Below are 19293 nucleotides of genomic sequence, written 5' to 3'. Positions count from 1 at the left end.
TATCTTTATGTTTACAAACAACTTGAACACCTGGGACATTTATCTTTTAACCCTTTCAGAATGTTGAATGATTTGGGTATTTGGATTGATTACTGAATAATTGTGTTTTTTTGTTTTTTGCTACTATTTTTTTTTTCTCTTCTTTCTTTCCTTTCTTTTTTGTTTTTTCATTTTTTTCTATATTTTTGTTAAAAACATTATTTTTTTCGCCGAAAATAATTGAATGTTGTTAGGTTGACAATTGATATAGTTTTAACAGTGATTGATGTATCAAGTCTGTCTAACAACTTGAAACTTGCTTTTCTTAGGAGAGGATAAAAGAAAATGTTCCATTTGTATGTACGAGTATGACTCTGGCATACAACTCCTGACCTGAGATTTGTCTATATATCTATATATATGATTTAACAGTATATATATATGGATGTATAAATATGTCTATAAAACCATGTCTAACAAAACTTGTGCCAATTAATTAACAAATTGAAGTGGGTTTCTGCTTTCTAGGCAACCAAACAAAAAGGCATTTTTTTTTATATAAAAAAATGAAAAATTGGAAGAAGAAAATAAACATACCTTCTTCTGCCTCTTAGGGCATGTTTTTTGTGTTGAATGAGTTTATTTTTTGTATTAGTTTTTGACTTTTTATCTAATGTTTTAAATTTAACCAATATAGATAGGAGTTAAATTATTCTTTTTTTTTAACTGCCAAAACCGGACCGAAGTCTGTCCTCGGCCAGAGCGTCACTGTCCCCGGACCGAAGTTTGTATGTATTTGTGTGTATAATATATATAATTTGCATTTTGGATGTATATATATGTATATGTGTATATATGTATGTATATATATATGTAAAAATTTAAAATAACTCTTCTTGCTATGGTTAATTTGTGTACATGTGTATGTATATATATGTATACATATGTCCCATCTGGTATGTATATATCCAACACTATGTATGTATATATATGTGCATACCAAAACAGTTTAAAATATGTATTGTTGCCTGTTCTTCCATTCAGGAACAAGGTATTGTTGCCTGGTGCAATTATTCGGATTCGCTACACCTCACCCAGCAGGTATATTTACTTTCCCTTGCTTAAACCCCCAATTTACTTTCCCGGGAAAAAAATGTATTATGGATTTAATTCTTCTGGAATTTGCTTGGTTTGGGTAAAATTATTGGAAAAGTGGAAAACTTTAGTTGTATTTTTTCGTTTGTTATTTTATAGGAATTTTCATTTGTGAATTGGGTCTAATTGGTATAGGGAATTAGAAAGTGAGATTTGATTCCCAATTTGTTGGAATTGGAATTGTGATGGGATATGAGTGCAATTTCTTTTATTTGCTTTGTATTATAAGTGGAATCTTGGTATTATAAACATTTAACTCCTAATGTTTCTCAAGAATGTTTCTCAAGAACAGTTAACTCCTAATATTTAAACATTTAACATTTAACTCCTAATATTTAAAATAACTCTTCTTGATATGGTTAATTTGAAACATTTCAAATTAATTTCCTGATAAACATTTCCTATTTGAATGAGCTATGTTATAAACATGTTAACATTTCAAAACTGTTCTTGAGAAACATTTCAAAACTCTGCTTGATAAAAGCACACCCTCTCAAGAAGAGTTAACATTTCAAAACTCTTCTTCAAATGTTTCTCAAGAACAGTTTCCTCTAAAAAAATGTTTCCTGTTTTGAAACATTTGAATGAGTTATGTTATAAACATTTCTTGTATATATATATATATATGCTTTTATCAAGAAGAGTTATATAATTTCCTGTTTCTCTTAATCTGATATGGTTAGTTTGAAATGTTTTATTTTTTACATGGTTTTGATTTATGAAATGGGTTTGATTATTTAAAAGCTAATATGTATTTATTTGTGTGTATTATATATATAATTTTGAACACACACCCTCTATTTTTGTCTCTTTGTCAAAATGTCTAAAAATTTAATATGATGGCTCTGTTTTTGAATACACACCCTCTCTCTCTCTCTCACACGTACTCCTCTCATCTCTTTCAAATTTTCTTTGGGAAGACACTATGTTGTGTTTGCAAATTAACAATTTTCTTGGCATTTGTTGCTTTTAGAACTTCAGGATTCAGTACAACTCTTTCCTCACAGCTCTTCATATCTTTCGCTTGAATCCTCTCCTTCTCTTATCTGTAAGCTCTCTCTCTCTCTCTCTCTCTCTCTCTCTCTCTCTCTCTCACACACACACACACACACACATCTTGCACGGATTGAAACATTAGCTAAAAATTTTTTTTGGTCCCCTGTGACTCTTTATTGAAACACCCATTATTCATCTTCTTGATGTAAAATTTTTTGTTATTGCTCACTTTTTCAAATTATGTTTGTTGTAATTGGTAATTATCTTCTGAACCAATATGATATTCTTGATGCTGTGGCTTTGATTTGTGATAATCTGTGAAAGTTTCTTAGACCTATCTTTAATTATCTTCTGAACCAATAGTTGGTAAAATAAACATCTATAGTGGCAGATAAACATCTATTGTGGAAACATCATCCAATGGGTTTGATTCTTTAATGAGAAATGGGTGTTGATTTTCTATGGTTTTGAAAAGCTTTTGATTGATAAAATCATTGGAACGAAGACTTAAGTGGGTCTTTCTGAGTAGAGAATTCTAATTTTACATAACGAAACAGAGGGTGTTTTTTTTATAAAAAAAAAAAAATTGGAAATTGGAAGAAGAAAAGAAACATACATTTTTTGTGTTGGATGGGTTTATTTTTTGTGGGTTGAGAAAAGAATGGGTTGGTTTTTTGTATTAATTTTTGACTTTTTAGCTAATGTTTCAAATTTAACCAATATAGATAGGAGTTAAATTAATCTTTTATTTTTATTTTTATTTCTATTTTTATATATGATTATGGATGTATATGTATCTATGACACTTGAATGGCACTTAGGGGATGTTTGATTGGTAGTATTAGTGGTACTATTTTATTAACCTGTTAATCAAACAAGGCCTTAGTTTGAGTTTTGTTTATTGCATAAAACACATGTTTATTAGTTTGTATAGCATTTTGATAACATTCGAATTTATTAGTTTGTAACATTCGATAACATTTGAATTTTATTAGTTTGTAAAATTAATCTATTAGGACTTAAATTAATCTATTATTAGTTTGAATTTTATTAATTTTATTAGGAGTTAAATTAATTTTACAGATGTGGTAAGTATGGAAACCTAAACCACATTTCGTATTTTTCTATTTCAACGAAAAGGCCCTTATAGAATTCATGAGTTAATTTTTTAAATTCATACTGTGGTATCGTACTGTTTGATTTCTTAAATTCATACTTTGGTTTGAATTTGTGGTATTATATACTGTTCAAGTTTTAATAAATCCAAAATTTTTATGTCAAATAGTTTTTGGGGATTAATCAATAAATCGGACAGTTTTTGGCCAATAAAGGGTTGTTTTTGGCCAATAATGGCCTCCATATGTGTTTGTGTTTGTGTTTCTAAGGATTTAGAAAATATTTTATCCTATTTGGTAATAAACCTAGGGAATCTTTTATTTTATTTTATTTATCAGCTCAGGAAATCGTACAGTGTCACTACATTTTTTATTTTTAAAACAGTTTGGTTTGTATACACTGTATTGGTTTCATGTCTTAGATGTGTTCCAGTTCTTACCTTTTCTATAAGATGTGTTCTAGGTCTTAGATAGTATCAATTGGATCTCAAGTTCTAAAATTAATTAGCTTCGTTACAGGAATTCACCCAATTTTGATTTGAGTCTGATTGTGTTTGGAAGTGTCATTAAGACTTATGGTAAATATAACATATCTTTTGGGATTGGCTTTATTTATTGTTGTTCATGGTTAAGACGTTTTCCTATGCTAAACATATGATACGTTTGGGGATTTATATGGTTTCAATGCCTAAAGTAGTGTATCATAACTTTTCTTAAATTGAGGAAGCAAAAAAAAAAGTAAGGTTATGGAAGAAAAAAAAAATTAAGTAAACCAATTTATTTTTTATCTTTTTCGCTTCTTTTTTGTTTTTTCTCACAAAAATGAAACAATCTTGGAAAGTCAATTCTTATATATTTTAAGGTTATTTTCTTATGTACATTGAAATATTTCTTTATCATATCTATCTTTTGTGAAAAAAAAGTTAGCTTAGTTATATCTTGGAGACATTTTAGTGGTTGACCACCTGGTGGATGAATTATTTTTTATGAAATTATTTGTTGGCTTTTTGACTTTAGCGGTTGACTTTAGTGGTTCATTTTGTCCACTTTAGGTGCACAAGTATATATTTTCACCCTTTGCTAATACATATATGTCTACTCATTTGCACCCTTTGCTAAGAAAAATGGTAACATTCATTAATATTTTCTTTTGCTATTGTTTGGAGTCAAATTGTGTTACCAATCCCTGAAAATGTCCTCATACAGACAGATTTATTTTTTATTTATTTAATGTTTGGAGTGAAATTATTATTTTATAACTATGTAGATGTGCAAAGCTTTTGTTATTTGTTAATTTTAATAAATAGATTCTTGGAAGCAAAGTACTAAGTGATTGATGTGTTTTATTGATAGTTTCCGTTGGAAACACAACTCATTTTGATAAATTGTTTAATTTTAGTAAAATTTGGTGGCGGAAAATGATTGGTAGGTTATTAGTTTGGCATCTGCATATCTATGTGATTTTTTATTGATTTCTTGAATGAGCTCAATACAATTCAGTAGAGCTTAAGCCATCGATATGTTTGATTCCTAACAATCATGTAGGAGCCATTGATATATTAAGTATCTATTGATTGCTTCGTTCGGTTTGACATGTTAAGTATCTATTTAATATTTATTTAGTTAAGTTCACTTTTGTATTACAGGTTTTGACAATATTAAGCCGCATCAACCTCTAAAATTGCCAGCCATTTGTTATATTTATATAGATTTACAGTCTAAATGTGTTGAGATATAGTGCGATTTAATTTTATGATAATGTGTTTCAAATATAATGTGTTCAATATGTTCCGAATAATGGGTCTCAAATATAATGATAATGTGTTTCAAATATAATTTTAAGTTTCGAGTTATCCTCTACTGTCCATAACTTGTTGTTGAGTGGATGGAGCTCTCAACTTTGCTAAATAAACTTTCAATAGGCTTTGATAGTCAAATATGCCGATTTTTTGACTTTTTTTGGTCCTTACTTTGCTGGTTTTTTGGATTTTCTGGGTGTTTGATTATTGAAAAAAATAGAGGATAATTTCATGGATTCTGAAATTGTGAGATTGGGGTGGTTGAGTTTGACTTTATTAAATTACAGAGGATAATTTCATAGCTACTGAAATTGTGAGATTGAGTTTGTCCAATTCAGGTGCAACAATATATATTTGTTGACTTTACTACTACACATGTTTCTACTCATTTGCACCCTTTGCCAAGATGGGATGATGTGGCATCTTGGACAATTTTAATATTTATTAATTTGTAAGAAAATTAGTAAGATTCATTACTACTTTCTTTTGATGTTGTTTGGATTTAGATTGTGTTATCAATACCTAAAAATGTTTGGAGTTAAATTATTATTTTGAAACTGTGGATTTATTGCAAATCTTTTATTATTTGTTAATTTCAATAAACACATTCTTGGAAACACAACTCATTTTGGTGGCGGAAAATGATTGTTGGGTTATTAGTTTGTCATTTTTTTTCCCAGTGTGATTTTTTATTAATTCCTTGAATGAGATATTTTATCATATGAATTAACTGTGGATTTCAAAATGATTAATGATTTTTTATTAGTTTGTCATATGAATTAACTTTATAAATTTTGCAGTTCCATTTAAACCTCTTCAACAAAGCCTAAGCCATCGATAGGTTTGATTCCATTTAAGTATCTATTGATTGCTTCCTTTGGTTTCACTTGGTGAATTAAAATAACTTTTGTATTTACATAAGTTATGTATTTCAAAACCTTTACAGGTTAACTTTTGTATTATGTATTACTGGATTAATATGTATTTACTGAAGTCAACTTTTGTATTACAGATTTTGGCAATACTAAGCTGGAATGACCTCTAACATTATGGATAATGTAAGTTGTCTTTTTTAAAAAAACTGGTACATAGATTTTAAAAAAAACTTTTGTATTATAGGTTCTGATTATAAAAAAAAAAATTCCTCATTTTTTACAGCTAGATGGAGACTTACAACGAACTGTAATATTCGTTCCCTTTACTCATCGTCTTATAAAATTTCATTTTGTGTACATATCAACTACTTATTTGTTTTTGTATGTATATGTTCAGTTTCTTCAACAAAGAAATGTCGGTGTAGTGATTCATGATGAGCATGATTTCAATGTCGTTCGTATTTCTAATGTCAGCCCAAAAATCACTTTCTTATCATTTTTTTTTTTTTAATTTTTATTTCTTATACTTTGGTTATTTCTTAGACTTTGGTTATTTTTTAAAGGCAATGGAAAAGGAAAATGCAAAGGCAATGTCGAAAGGAAAAGAAAAGGTGTCTTATGCTTCCAAGGGCAAGGGAAAGGAAAATGCATTTCCAGTGGTATAGTTCTTAATGGTTTTTGTAAAGTGTTGTTTTTTTTTTTTTTTAAATTGTTAGTTTTCGTATGTTTGTATTTTAAGCCATAATTGTATATCGAATTGTTTATTTTAAGCAATAAACAATTGTTTATTTTAAGTCATAATTGTAGAGTGTTTTTGAAAATGCATGTCCAATTATTTATTTTAAACCATAATTGTATTTTTATCTTTTAAACTGTGCGCTTTTTTAAGTGTCTCCTGTATATATGTGTAACTCTACACCACTTTTCAATATAAGTGGGCGAAAATTTTAAGATAAAGAGAGGAGGGAAAAAATGGGCAACAAATTTTTTTTTTCCAGCTATGTGAATAGGGATACTTTATGAAGTTCATAAGTTGGCCGAACATTTGTTTGTTTGTATAACAAAGCCACACAATTTATTATATAGATTATAAATGACAAAGGTGATTGATTGCAAGGGCAAGCGAAAGGAAAATGCATGTTTAGCGGTATGGTTGTTATTGATTTTTGTAGAGTTTTTTTAGTTTTTATTTTTATATCTTCATATATTGTATTTTATTTAGCCATAATTGTATTTCATTTTTAAAACTATGCACATTTTTTAGTGTCTCCTATATATTCTTAAGAAGAAATAAATATATAGGGGATACTTTATGAAGGAATATATAATGAGAAAGGAATATATAGTGTCTCCTGTAAGTGCATGGGCCCTACAAGAAAAGGAAAAAAAACTTTATGAAGCTCATCTGCTGATCGAACATTTGTTCATCACTGTTACAAAACCACACAATCTACTGGTTGAACGTTTATTATTCTCATAAGTTGGTTGAACATTTGTTCATTAGTGTAACAAAACCACACATTTTATTATTATTATTATAATTATTATTATTATTATAAAACTATGGGTAGTCATGGGCAAGAGTATAATACATTTTCTCTAAATTCTTGGTATTTTCTTTAGATAGTGGAAAATGGTACTTGATAATATTTGCATTTTAAGCATCTAATGATTTAATATTCATATTTTAGGGACCCAATGGTTATGTTATATCAAGAGCTGTATTAGCTTAACGTGCACGACGAGAACGTGAAAGAAATGAAAATGCATGCTCTGCATATTAATTGGGACAATGCTTGCGACAAGAACGAGAGAGGTTATGAGCATATGTTAAAGACTTCCCTTCATTAACACCGAGTCGTCGCAGTCATGCTTGCCTAGAACAGGGTACAAAGACACTTGTGAATACTTCGTTGGCACAAAAACAAACCATGGTTACATATGCATCCACATGTTCGTTCTCTATGGAAAGTACATCTTTAGCTTAGAATTGGTAAAACATGTTTAATTCTTTAAATAATACTCTTACTTTTACATGTGTATAAATTTTAATTTATGCACAACAAATATTTGTAGGCCTAATTCTACAGTCACATTTCTTCAAGAGGATCTATGTACAGATGATGAATTAGAAGATATGACTATTAGTACTGCGATTAATACTCAATCACACATGAATTCATATCGTCATTCTCTCGGCAAGATGGATGTGTTATGTCCTTACTGTTCAGCCTTACATTGGATGGACGAAAAATTAGCACAATCATCTCGAAAGCGTCCCCTATTTGGAACTTGCTGTTCAAAAGGAAAGACTAGGCTACCTCTGCTTATGACAACCCCTCCACCGCTTCAAGCATTATATGATGGGGATGATGATCAAGCAAGATCGTTTCGACGTTATACTCGAGTATACAATGCAACCAACGCTTTTACAAGTCTTGGTGCTACATTGGATCCAAGAGTACTAAGGGGAAGCAGCCCTAAACCATTTATTATCCATGGGGAATTGCGATATCGAACAGGATCACTTCTACCACAGCCAGGTCAGGATGCGACTTATGCTCAGTTGTACATTTATGATCCTGATTCAGCTTTAGAAGTTCGAAATCGTAGAAATCCTCACTTACAAAGGAATGTTCTCAAAACTATTCAAGATAGTTTGTTGCAAGTTAATGCATTTGTAGACAAATTTCGCCAGGCTCATGCAATTTTGAATCAATTAGCCTTCACTGGACAAAATCTACCTGCTCATCTTCACTACAGTTCAGCAACAGACCGACGACGGTATAACCTACCAACTGCTGATGAGATTGCAATTGTAATACCAGGTGATGGAACCGAGGTTACTGGAATGAAAGATGTTGTTTTACATCTACAGGGAAATAATGAACTGATGCAAATTAATGAATGTCACCCAACATATTTGCCATTGCATTATGTTTTATTATTCCCGTATGGTGAGCTCGGATGGGAACCTGAGTTGAAATTGTGGGACGTTAAACATGATCGGCCTTCAACTGATCGACTTACTCAAATGGATTTTTATAGTTATCATTTTTTTGAGCGACCTACAGAGTATTCAACAATTTTGAGAGGTGGAAAACTATTCCAAGAGTTTTTGGTAGATGCTTGGGCTGCAACTGAGCAAAATCGATTGACATACTACAAGCTTAATCAAAAAAAAATTCGGGCTGAACTTCACCAAGATTTAAGCGATATTGATCCAGATGACTTGCGACCTAATCAAATTGGTCAAAGGTTTATTTTGCCAACTTCATTTACTAGTAGTCCTAGACATATGTTTGAAATCTTTCAAGATTCAATGGCTATCACGCGATACAACTAGCACCCAGATATTTTTCTCACCATGACTGCAAATCCCAATTGGCCAGAAATTACTTCAACATTATTACCACACCAAAAAGCTATTGATCGTCCGGATTTGATTGCCCGTGTTTTTGAGCTAAAAAGAAAGTGTTTGATGAAGGAGATAGAGACAAACAAAGTGTTCGGTAATAAAGTTGCACATGTTTTTACAATTGAATTCCAAAAACGAGGCCTGCCACATTTGCATGCGCTTCTCTTTCTTAAAGGTCCAGACAAAATTCGAACATGTGCTCAAGTAGACAAATTAGTTTGTACAGAATTTCCAGATCCAAAAGATGATCCTACACTTTTTGAAACTGTCAAGTGTTGCATGGTACATGGACCATGTAGTGCTCGAAATCCCCAAGCACCATGTATGGAAAATGGTAGATGTACTAAGAAATACCCTCGAGCATTTGAAGAATCAACAACTATGGACCAAGATGGATATCCAATCTATCGTCGTCGCAATAGTGGTCAAGTATATACTGTGAGAGGACAGGAAGTTGATAACAGGGATGTGGTACCATACAATGCATATCTTTCTAAACGGTTTAACTGTCATATAAATATAGAAGTTTGTGCTGGAGTGAGATGTGTTAAGTATATACATAAGTATATTTGCAAGGGTTATGATCGCACAATAATGGTTTTGGGATTGATTAATGAGATCCAACAATATCTTGATGCGAGGTATATTGGACCACCAGAAGCTGTTTGGCAAATATTCGGCCATCATTTGCATACAGAGATGCCAACAGTTGTTCACTTGGCACTTCATCTACCTGGAATGCATCGTGTTCTTTTCAATCCTAATGACTCATTGGAAATGATTCTTTTTAGAGCTGCGCAACAAAAATCGACTCTTACTGATTTTTTTTATTATTGTGCTTCTAATGAAAATGAACGTCAATTCACTTACCAAGAATTTTCGCAACATTTTGTTTGGCTCAAGTCAAAACATAGATGGAAACCAAGAGAACATGGATATGCAATTGGTATAATGTACTTTGCTAGCCCTAACTGTGGTGAAAGATTTTATCTGCGTTTGTTGTTAACTGTTGTCAAAGGGCCAAGATCGTTTCAATGTTTACGTACAGTTAACAATGTTTTGCATGAGACGTTTAAATCAGCATGTGTTGCAAGAGGACTCTTAGAAGATGATGAAGATGGATACAGTGCCTGAAAGAGGCTGCAGTTATGAAAACCGGATATCAATTGAGGAGATTGTTTTGTATTATTCTGACCCAATGTTTTCCACTACAACCACATGCGTTATGGAATCAATTTTCAATGCATATCTGTGATGATCTTGCACATAAGCTTCGTACATTGTTTGCCATTTCTAACCTAACTGAGGCTCAAATTGAAGATTATGGTTTGTATCTTTTGAATCAAATGCTTCAAGAATCAGGAAAGAGTTTAATTGACTTCCCGCTCATGCCACAACCTACAGCAAATTGGAGTGCAACAGTTGGTAACCGATTGATATTCGAACATCAACAACTACATAATGAGGCACAACAGAAAGATGTGCAAATTACTATTGATCGCCTCAATAATGGACAACGAACTGCTTATAACGCAATCACTTCTTCAGTCTTTGAAAGTAAAGGGACTATTTTCTTTTTGAATGGCGGTGCCAGAACGGGAAAAACATTTTTGTACAATACGATTGCATTAAAATGTCGCAGTCATAGCCATATTGTTGTTACCGTGGCTTCATCTGGAATTGCATCATTGCTATTAGTAGGAGGTTGCACTGCACATTCCGCATTTTCCATTCCATTGGATGTCTTGGAAAATTCAGTTTGTGGGTTTAGCAAGCAATCATTACAGGCTGAATTGTTTAGAGAAACAAAACTCATAATTTGGAATGAAGTTCCTATGCAACATAGACATTGTGTTGAGGCGGTTGATCGCACACTTCGAGATAATTTGTGATTGTGAAAAGCCATTTGGGGGTATCACTGTTGTTCTTGGTGGAAACTTTCGACAAATCTTACCAGTTATAACCAAAGGAGTTCGTGAGCAAATTGTGAATGCATCATTGAGACACTCTGTTTTGTGGAAGGATCTACATGTTTCATCTCTAGATTTGAATATGCGTTTGAATCATGCAAACCTTGGAAATGCTATTTTTGCAAAATTCTTGACAGAGGTAATACTCATTCGAACTTTGATTATACCATTTGAGGATACTTTGATTACACCATTTTTTTAAATTTGTTTTATTTTATTTATTAGGTTGGAACCAATCCACAAGAAATCATTAAAATTCCATCAACAATACACAAATGCCAGGATCTAAAGGAATTACTCTCAGTAGTTTATCCACAATTGGATGTGGCAGATACATCAACCCCATCATTCTTAACGGAACATACAATTCTTTCTGCACAAAATGATGACGTCAGTGCTATCAATATTGCTGCGTTGAATATTTTTTCAGGGAATACATATACGTATCTTGCTGCAGATAAGATGGCTGAAGATGATGAAATTGATCCTTCCATTACAAATAGATATCCTAATGAGTTTTTAAATTCACTGGATCCTCCTGGGCTACCAGCTTTTAAGGTAGAGTTGAAAGTGGGTTGTCCTATAATATTATTAAGAAACATTGCACCGAAAGATGAACTGTGTAATGACACAAGATTGATGGTATCAAGGTGCGACACTCGCATAATTGAAGCTCGAATCTTAACTGGAGAGAAATTTTGCAATTTGGCATTTATACCAAGGATATCATTGACTCCGTCTTCTGTAGAAATGCCTTTCCGAATGACAAGACGTCAATTTTCAGTTCGATTGGCATACGCTTTGACCATTAATAAATCTCAAGGACAATCTGTGAAATTTGTTGGGGTTGATTTGTGTACACCTGTTTTTAGTCATGGGCAACTATACGTGGCATTGTCCAGATGCGCATCTTTCGATCGTATAAGTATCCTCCTCTCTAATGATGAGCCAGATTCCTCTACAAATATTGTTTACCTTGAAATTTTGTTATGAAGACCTTTTGGAAATTGATGAGGCGTTCATAAGAATTGTGGAAAAGAACAAATTTAAAGACATTATCAAACACATATTTTTGTAAAGTATATGCATTTGGTAAAGCTATGACCCTTTTTTGTAAAGCTTTCCACCTATGTGGACTTTTTGCATTTCAAATATTTTTGTGAAGCCTTTTATTCCCCTATATTTTTGCATTGCCAGTATAGCTAAGTTTGATTTAAGAGTGTTGACTTGATCTTTTACAATTGAGTTATTACGACATGTAAGTTGATTTATTACTTTGGACATGTAAGTTGTCACTACTTTGGACATGTCAGTTGTCACTACTTTGTATACACTTTTTTTTCCCCCTTTTTGTATAAAATAATGTTCTCTTTTATTTTCATAGGATGATGGAGATTTGCACCAAACTGTTATATTGGCTCTCTTAACTCATCTTCTTATTTCATTAAGAAAATTATAAATTAATGAGTTTTTAAATATTTTGTGAAGTTATCACCTATTTATAATTTTTCTTATTTAATTTACTCTTTCAAGTATTGATACTAGCAATACTTGATCGTTGTTAGATGACTTTAAAATCTTTTTAATTTGACTATTTTGTAAAGCAACAATTTGTATTCTATAGTTGATGTAATTGATGATTTTCACATTAATTTGACAAACCAGATGAGTTGCAGGAGTTATTTTTTTTGCCATTTATTATTGGGATACTATGGCATAGAGTTGATATCTTCTTCATGATATGATGCATTTAGTTTTTCAATACTTTCCGTATCTTGATTGGAAAATTATTTCAAAATATTTGATTTTCGTATCTTAATTTGTAAACAATTTCTAAAGACTACTATTTGCGAGGTTATGGTATTTATGTTCTGTGTATTATATTATTTCAATCAGATATTTATGGTTCGGGGTACTATGACACTCACCAATGTATTATGTGTTAGCCACAAACTAATGGTAGGAGTGCTAACTTAAACTTTTATCAGGTACTACAGACTTTACAAATTTTAATATGATACGTATAAATTATAATTATATTTTAATCTCAATATTATTTACACCGTGCACAGGTATACACTTGTCAAATTATATAACTAATATATTATTGATTTTTAATAAATACCAAGATTCACTGCCAAATAATTTTCTGATGACTTGACCGTTTGACATTTCAAACGTTATCTATTAATTTTGTTGACTTAAAAAAGAAAAGGAAAAAAAAAAAAGCAACAATCTAATGCGACCGACTTCATATACACTGCACACGAGAGCACGACACATCACCCAACAATTCATTTCACTCCCTTTCTAAAACCAAAAAATGGAAAAACGAACGGGACTGCGAAACAACCAAACAAACCCCCTCTCTCTCTCTCTCTCTCTCTCGTTTCGTTGTTCCTCTATTCGAAACACCGACACTCGGCTCCAAACCCTAATCACATTATTGAATTCGATCATCATCAATCACAGTCCCCTCCGATCTTCCATCAATGGTGAACCCAATCACTCTCCTTCTTCTTCTTCCTTCTAATTTTCTTGTTTGGATGCTCAGAAACCTCACCAGAAATTATATCGATATATTGCTTCTTGATTGACAACCAGACTGAATCTAGTTTTTTTTCTTTTTTTTTTAATTAATCTCTAATGAAGTGATTGATCGAAGATCTGTCACGACTTAGAATTGATTTTTACGCTTTATTTGGTTGAGAGATTTAAAAAAAATACACATTTCACCTACCTTTTCTCTTTCACTTTCTGTTTTCAAATCCTTCTCAAATGCCCCAACCAAACAGCGTTAGAATATCCTGACTTTTTGGTTCTGTATTGTGTTGTGTTGCGTTGCAGAGACGTGTTACGCGGTAGTTTTGTGGAGGAACTGTTGATCATATGAAGTGCTTACTCGGTTCCGTAATCGTTAATTCAAATGTACAGTTGTTATTCCATCTTCTTCGTACTGGTGCCGGGTTTTTTGGCGAATTAACCAAGGTTAGTGCTACAGAGTATTATTCAACATGATTGCATATTTCAGTCCCCATTTTTTAATTTCTCTGAATTCTTGTAATTTCCTTTTATCATTTTGTTTCCTGTAATTTCTAAGTTACTAGATGTAGTGAATTGAAAATATTGGTTGGGATTCTTGGGCAGGTGAATTGGGGCTGTTTGATTGTAAGTGTTGTCATTTTATTGAATTGGGTTGGTGGAGGAGAAGAAGGGATATCATGGCTGAAGGAGAGGAGCACATTGAACTTAAGTTCAGAATCTATGATGGAACAGATATAGCTCATACTACTTATGCACCCTCTACTACTGTTGCTACTCTTAAGCAAAGGCTTGTTGCTGAGTGGCCTCAAGGTTATTGGTTTGTTTATGTATATATGTTTCTTTTTATTTTTACTATTTCACTGTGTGCTACAGACTATGACCAATGTGATTTTAATGTCAGTGCTCTAAAACTAAATCATACAATCCAACAACAGATTGTGGTTTCAAAAAAACACTAGTACTTATATTTCATTGAGCTCCACACTTATTTATTGCATCCCCATTTTATTCTTTACTAGTGTAACTATCGATGCCGTAAATTGTAAATTGTGAATTATGATCTATTCTCAGTGGTCCCACATGCCATAGGCATTAGATTGGTCTAGCAATGGTTGATCGACAAGCCAAAGTGATAACTCACATGGGCAGCAAATTAAACATCAAATAAGGGCAGTTTGGATGACTTTATTTGGGCTTACGAAGTATTTGTCTAGTCCAGGTAATAAGTTGCCTCATCTATTTAATTAGATGAGACCTACGGAAAGTTGGCAGAAAGCCAAATGATTGATTAGAGGAGAAAATGGAAACAGGAGGTTGAGCAAACTGGTGGTTGTAGTGGCAGCAGTGGGAGTATAAGTGTTGGTAATCGTGGTGGGAAAGGATTGATGTGTTAGGTATAGAAAGATAGATTGAATTTATATATATTTATGTATTTATCTATCTATCTATAGAGAGAGAGAGAGAGAGAGAGAGAGGAGGGGGCACCTATGGCGGTTGTGGTGGGCAGTAGTAATGGTAAAACTTTGAGGTTGGTGATTGTTTCGAAGATTTGAGGAGTTAGAGAAGGTAAGGGAGGTGGATATGTTATTAATATGGTTTTTATTCAATTAAATGATGGGAATCCCTTCGTGTGCAAGTGCAATATTGTAGGAGTTTCTAGGTTATATAGGGTATTGTATTTCAAAACAACATCTTAAATGGGGAGAGGAAGGCTAAAAATTGAAGTTCATATGAGAACATTAATGTTGTAATTAACATTGAATTGCAATTTTTTCTTGTGTTCAATTTTTGAACATTGTGTGTTCCTCTCTATTCCATTGCTGTGTATATATATTGCCATATCTCATTGGGGCGTAAATATATTGCTTGTTGTCTTGTCTAACTACTATACGCATACTCTGTATCTTGATTCCAGAATGAACTTTCACATGAACATCTTGCCAAATACGGACCTGTTAATGGACTGGCATTACAAATTACATTTTGTGTTGCTGCATAACATACATAAGTAAATGCATGAATTGTAGACAGGTTTATACATAGTATACATATACATTTCTGTCACACAGGCATGTTTACAGGCACAGTCACTCTTTTATATATATATATATATATATATATATTCTGTGACTATTTTTTTGATTCACAGTTGAGTTTATAATGGAGCCTTATATTTACAGATAAATCAGTTGTACCTAAATCTGTAAGTGATTTGAAGCTGATACATGCTGGCAAAGTTTTGGAGAATATCAAGACACTTGAAGAGTCAAAAATAAATTTTGGTGACCTTCCCGGTGGAGTTATTACCATGCATGTTGTGGTACAGCCTCCTGTTGCAAAAAAGAAGACAGGTTTGTTTTAGTTTTCCTTTTTGCCAGTCAATAAGAGATTTGTTTATAATTCATGCAAAAATTTTGTATTTGAGAAATTTTGCCAGGACAGTTTCTATCTTCATCGTTTGTTACTTCCATTAAGGCTCTTATTCTAATCCTTTAAAAATAGTGACTAGTATTGCTTTCAATTACAATAGCACCACTGTTTGCCGCATTCGCCAAAACTCAAAATTGTGATCAAGTACCAATGGATATTCCTTTTTTTATTTTGTGAAATTTTGTGCTGTTGAATATGCATTGTTTGGAACAAATGGTATTAGCTAGTGTTGATCCCTATTAATTGAGTATGTCGGATGGTGTAAGAAGGATACCAACCTAACCTTTGCATTATTTGTCAAAGTGGCTGCTCTTAGACTCAAACTTGTGTTCTCACTCTTGATTTTAATTTCCCTTCATTTTAGGTACCCTATTTCTAGCATTTCACATCATGAAATCAAAGCCTTTTTCAAAAAAAAAATTTCCTTTTACCCGCGTTGTATAGGTGTATATATGATGTTACTGCTAGGTTAGCAAGTCCTCGACACTATAACTCCTCAGCCAATACCCACACCCTAAGGTTCTTCATTCGGAACCCATGCTTCAACATATTTTAAGCTAGAATTGTGGAGAGGTACTTTAGAATCTAAAGAATTTAGGCCAAGGAGATCAAAGACAAAATATATTCAGTGAAACTTCAGCAAAACTAAAAATTTGGATGAAGATAGAGTAAAACTTGATAGCAAGAGATAATACTTTAAAAAAAGAAAAAACGTGATAGCAAGAGATACTTAAGAGTGTTTTTTTTTAAATTATTTCTTGAGTCGATTGTTCATAAAATTTGAGAGATTGAGGAGGATGTGGCCCAACATGTTTTTTAATCCTATTGGTGTGTTCAGAGAATCTTGAGTTTACAAATAGTTGTAACCCAACAGAAGTATTGTTACTGATTAATTTGCAAAAGTTAGCATTTGCGATCATTTAATTTTAACAATGGGCCTTAGACGCGTACTCATTATATTGTTCAAAGTTGTTGCATCTTTTGTCTCTTGAAGTTTCTGTTTCTATAGTATTAGAGGTTCCAACTTTGGCCCTTACATTCCATTTTCTGCCCATTTTTGGGGTACAATGTGCAGACAAGAGCCAGGAGGAGATGCAAAAGAAGAATCCATGCTCATGCACCATACTTTGAACTGGGAAGCATATGCTTTGCGACAGCCACAGCATGGTTCACATTTTTGATCTTCCTCTATGTTGTAATTGTTATGTAACATTCTAAATGGCTTTCTATAGTATAGCAGGGTTACATTTGTTACTTGTAATTGCTTCTTCTTTTGTTTGTGGTGTTACTCATTTTTCTATGAGTGAAATCGAGTTTCTATCATGATTATGATTCTCTTCCATTGTGGAGTGTGGTAGGGTTGACTGTTCTATTCCTTTTGAGGTGTGGTACAGCTTGTGTATGTGTGCACGTGTGAGAGTGATCCCATTTGTAAATCTGATAGATGTTAATCGACAGGATTTGTATTATGGATCATAGTCAAGAAAAGATGTAGCAATATGTTCTTGGATCATTTTATCGAGTGACTTTATTTTTGGAGAAAGGAAATTTGTCTTCATGTCATCTTCATATATCCCATGATTTCCATTGATGGTTTAGGTACAGGACTCTATGTTGAATGAGGTTGCGATGCTCATCTGCTGCTGCTTGTTGCGTTTTCTCTCTCTCCTTGACGCATGCTGATTATTTATTGGAAAGAAAGAATAAAAAAAATTGATAATCATACATTTTTTTTATAGCATTTGTTTTTTGAAAAAATGGGATGTTATTTTTGAAAGTACACTTGTTATCCATTTTTTTTATGAGAGAAACGAGATAAAGTGCAAATATTATGATTATTGAATTGATTTATTTATTTTTTATAAATAATTTACACACAGCCTTCGTTTGGGATGTGGGTTGTTTTTTGGCGTTTTGATTATTTTAACTTAGGGCTAAAAAGTTTTGTTTATGATGAACTTTTTAGTTTTTTTTATTTTTTTGAGAGAAAAAATGAAATGATTATGATTTTGATATAATATTTTATCTTATTGACTTTTTAACTTATTTTGTTCTTTTGTGACTATTTTAACCTAGACTTTTTATGCCAAACATAGCCCAAATGTCCTAGAAAATGTGGTGGATCTCTATTAGTTCGACCAATTTTTTCAAATTTAAATTTAAATTTTGAGAGAAATTTAACCCTTTAAAATTTTAAAATTTTACAAACATGAGCAAAATTTTATTCGTCATTACTTTTGATTTTGGAGTCTTTAAAAATAAATTTTTAATTTTTAATTCATATTTTTTATTTTTAATATTTTAATTAAACTTTTTTTAGATATAGTACAAAGTTTGTGAAAAAATATTTTAAAATTTTACTAAAATATGAAAAAATATAAAATGTATATACATTTTTGTACAGACGCTCGATTTAAAAGTCTAAATTTTAATTTTATTTGTTCAAAATTTTAAGTCTTGAAACATTTTGTCAAAAGGACAAACTCAACTAAAATAACCAAAATACCTTCTTTATATATCGTTACACCACAGTCCTCACTCATTCAAATTTCTCTCTCTTCCCCACTCTCTCTCTCTCTCTCTCTTCTTCAGGTTCGCCACTGCCATCTCGCCATCGCCATCCACGCCCACAACCGGTCTTAGGCGAAAGCCATTGAGGCCGATGCCTTAGGCCCCAAAAAATAAGCCTAAAATAGAGCCCTAACTTTATAAAAGTGTTATAGTATATTACAAATATAAATAGGCCTTAATTATTTTTGTTGTTTTAGGGCTAATCTAAAGGATCCAAAAATATTTTGTTGGGTTCATATTTATTTATAAGTGTGGTTTGGCCAATTGAAATTAAAATATATATAAAATGTTGGTGTCCCTTAAATGAAAAACACTATATACACATACAAAATGATGGTGACCCAAAATGGGCCCTTTAATTTATTTTTTTTTACGTTCTTTCTTTATTAAATTTTAGTGGAATAAATAAATTTGACTTAATTTTTTTTATCTTCTTTGTTT

General features: G+C 32.0%; 4 protein-coding genes across 4 annotated transcripts; all 4 read left to right on the top strand.

Annotated features, from left to right (window-relative positions):
- Positions 1-8056: 8056 nt before the first annotated feature.
- On the top strand, positions 8057-9265 carry LOC145803818 (uncharacterized). Its single transcript, XM_082897180.1, has one exon. The coding sequence runs from the start codon at positions 8057-8059 to the stop codon at positions 9263-9265; it is 1209 nt and encodes a 402-aa protein (XP_082753306.1).
- A 21-nt stretch (positions 9266-9286) lies between these two features.
- Positions 9287-10471, top strand: LOC145803817 (uncharacterized). Its single transcript, XM_082897179.1, has one exon. The coding sequence runs from the start codon at positions 9287-9289 to the stop codon at positions 10469-10471; it is 1185 nt and encodes a 394-aa protein (XP_082753305.1).
- A 212-nt stretch (positions 10472-10683) lies between these two features.
- LOC145803816 (uncharacterized) lies at positions 10684-12300 on the top strand. The gene is made up of 3 exons (XM_082897178.1): positions 10684-11098; positions 11184-11446; positions 11533-12300. The coding sequence occupies exons 1-3, from the start codon at positions 10684-10686 to the stop codon at positions 12298-12300; spliced, it is 1446 nt and encodes a 481-aa protein (XP_082753304.1).
- Positions 12301-13586: 1286 nt separating this feature from the next.
- On the top strand, positions 13587-17824 carry LOC114276313 (membrane-anchored ubiquitin-fold protein 3). The gene is made up of 5 exons (XM_028218091.2): positions 13587-13802; positions 14155-14295; positions 14455-14661; positions 16032-16202; positions 17357-17824. The coding sequence occupies exons 3-5, from the start codon at positions 14529-14531 to the stop codon at positions 17410-17412; spliced, it is 360 nt and encodes a 119-aa protein (XP_028073892.2). The 5' UTR covers positions 13587-13802; positions 14155-14295; positions 14455-14528; the 3' UTR covers positions 17413-17824.
- The last annotated feature ends 1469 nt before the right edge of the window (positions 17825-19293 follow it).

Source organism: Camellia sinensis, chromosome 12 (assembly GCF_055761805.1).
Source record: "Camellia sinensis isolate YWXY chromosome 12, ASM5576180v1, whole genome shotgun sequence".
Classification (NCBI taxonomy): domain Eukaryota; kingdom Viridiplantae; phylum Streptophyta; class Magnoliopsida; order Ericales; family Theaceae; genus Camellia; species Camellia sinensis.
This window is presented reverse-complemented; position numbering and strand designations above follow the sequence as displayed.

Coding starts and splice junctions, on each gene's coding strand:
- LOC145803818 (XM_082897180.1), top strand. CDS start 8,057: ATGACTATTAGTACTGCGATTAATACTCAATCACACATGAATTCATAT.
- LOC145803817 (XM_082897179.1), top strand. CDS start 9,287: ATGACTGCAAATCCCAATTGGCCAGAAATTACTTCAACATTATTACCA.
- LOC145803816 (XM_082897178.1), top strand. CDS start 10,684: ATGCTTCAAGAATCAGGAAAGAGTTTAATTGACTTCCCGCTCATGCCA. Junction 11,099..11,183: donor TGTCTTGGAAAATTCAGTTT/GTGGGTTTAGCA, acceptor TATGCAACATAG/ACATTGTGTTGAGGCGGTTG. Junction 11,447..11,532: donor TTGCAAAATTCTTGACAGAG/GTAATACTCATT, acceptor TTTATTTATTAG/GTTGGAACCAATCCACAAGA.
- LOC114276313 (XM_028218091.2), top strand. CDS start 14,529: ATGGCTGAAGGAGAGGAGCACATTGAACTTAAGTTCAGAATCTATGAT. Junction 14,662..16,031: donor TGTTGCTGAGTGGCCTCAAG/GTTATTGGTTTG, acceptor TTATATTTACAG/ATAAATCAGTTGTACCTAAA. Junction 16,203..17,356: donor TGTTGCAAAAAAGAAGACAG/GTTTGTTTTAGT, acceptor TACAATGTGCAG/ACAAGAGCCAGGAGGAGATG.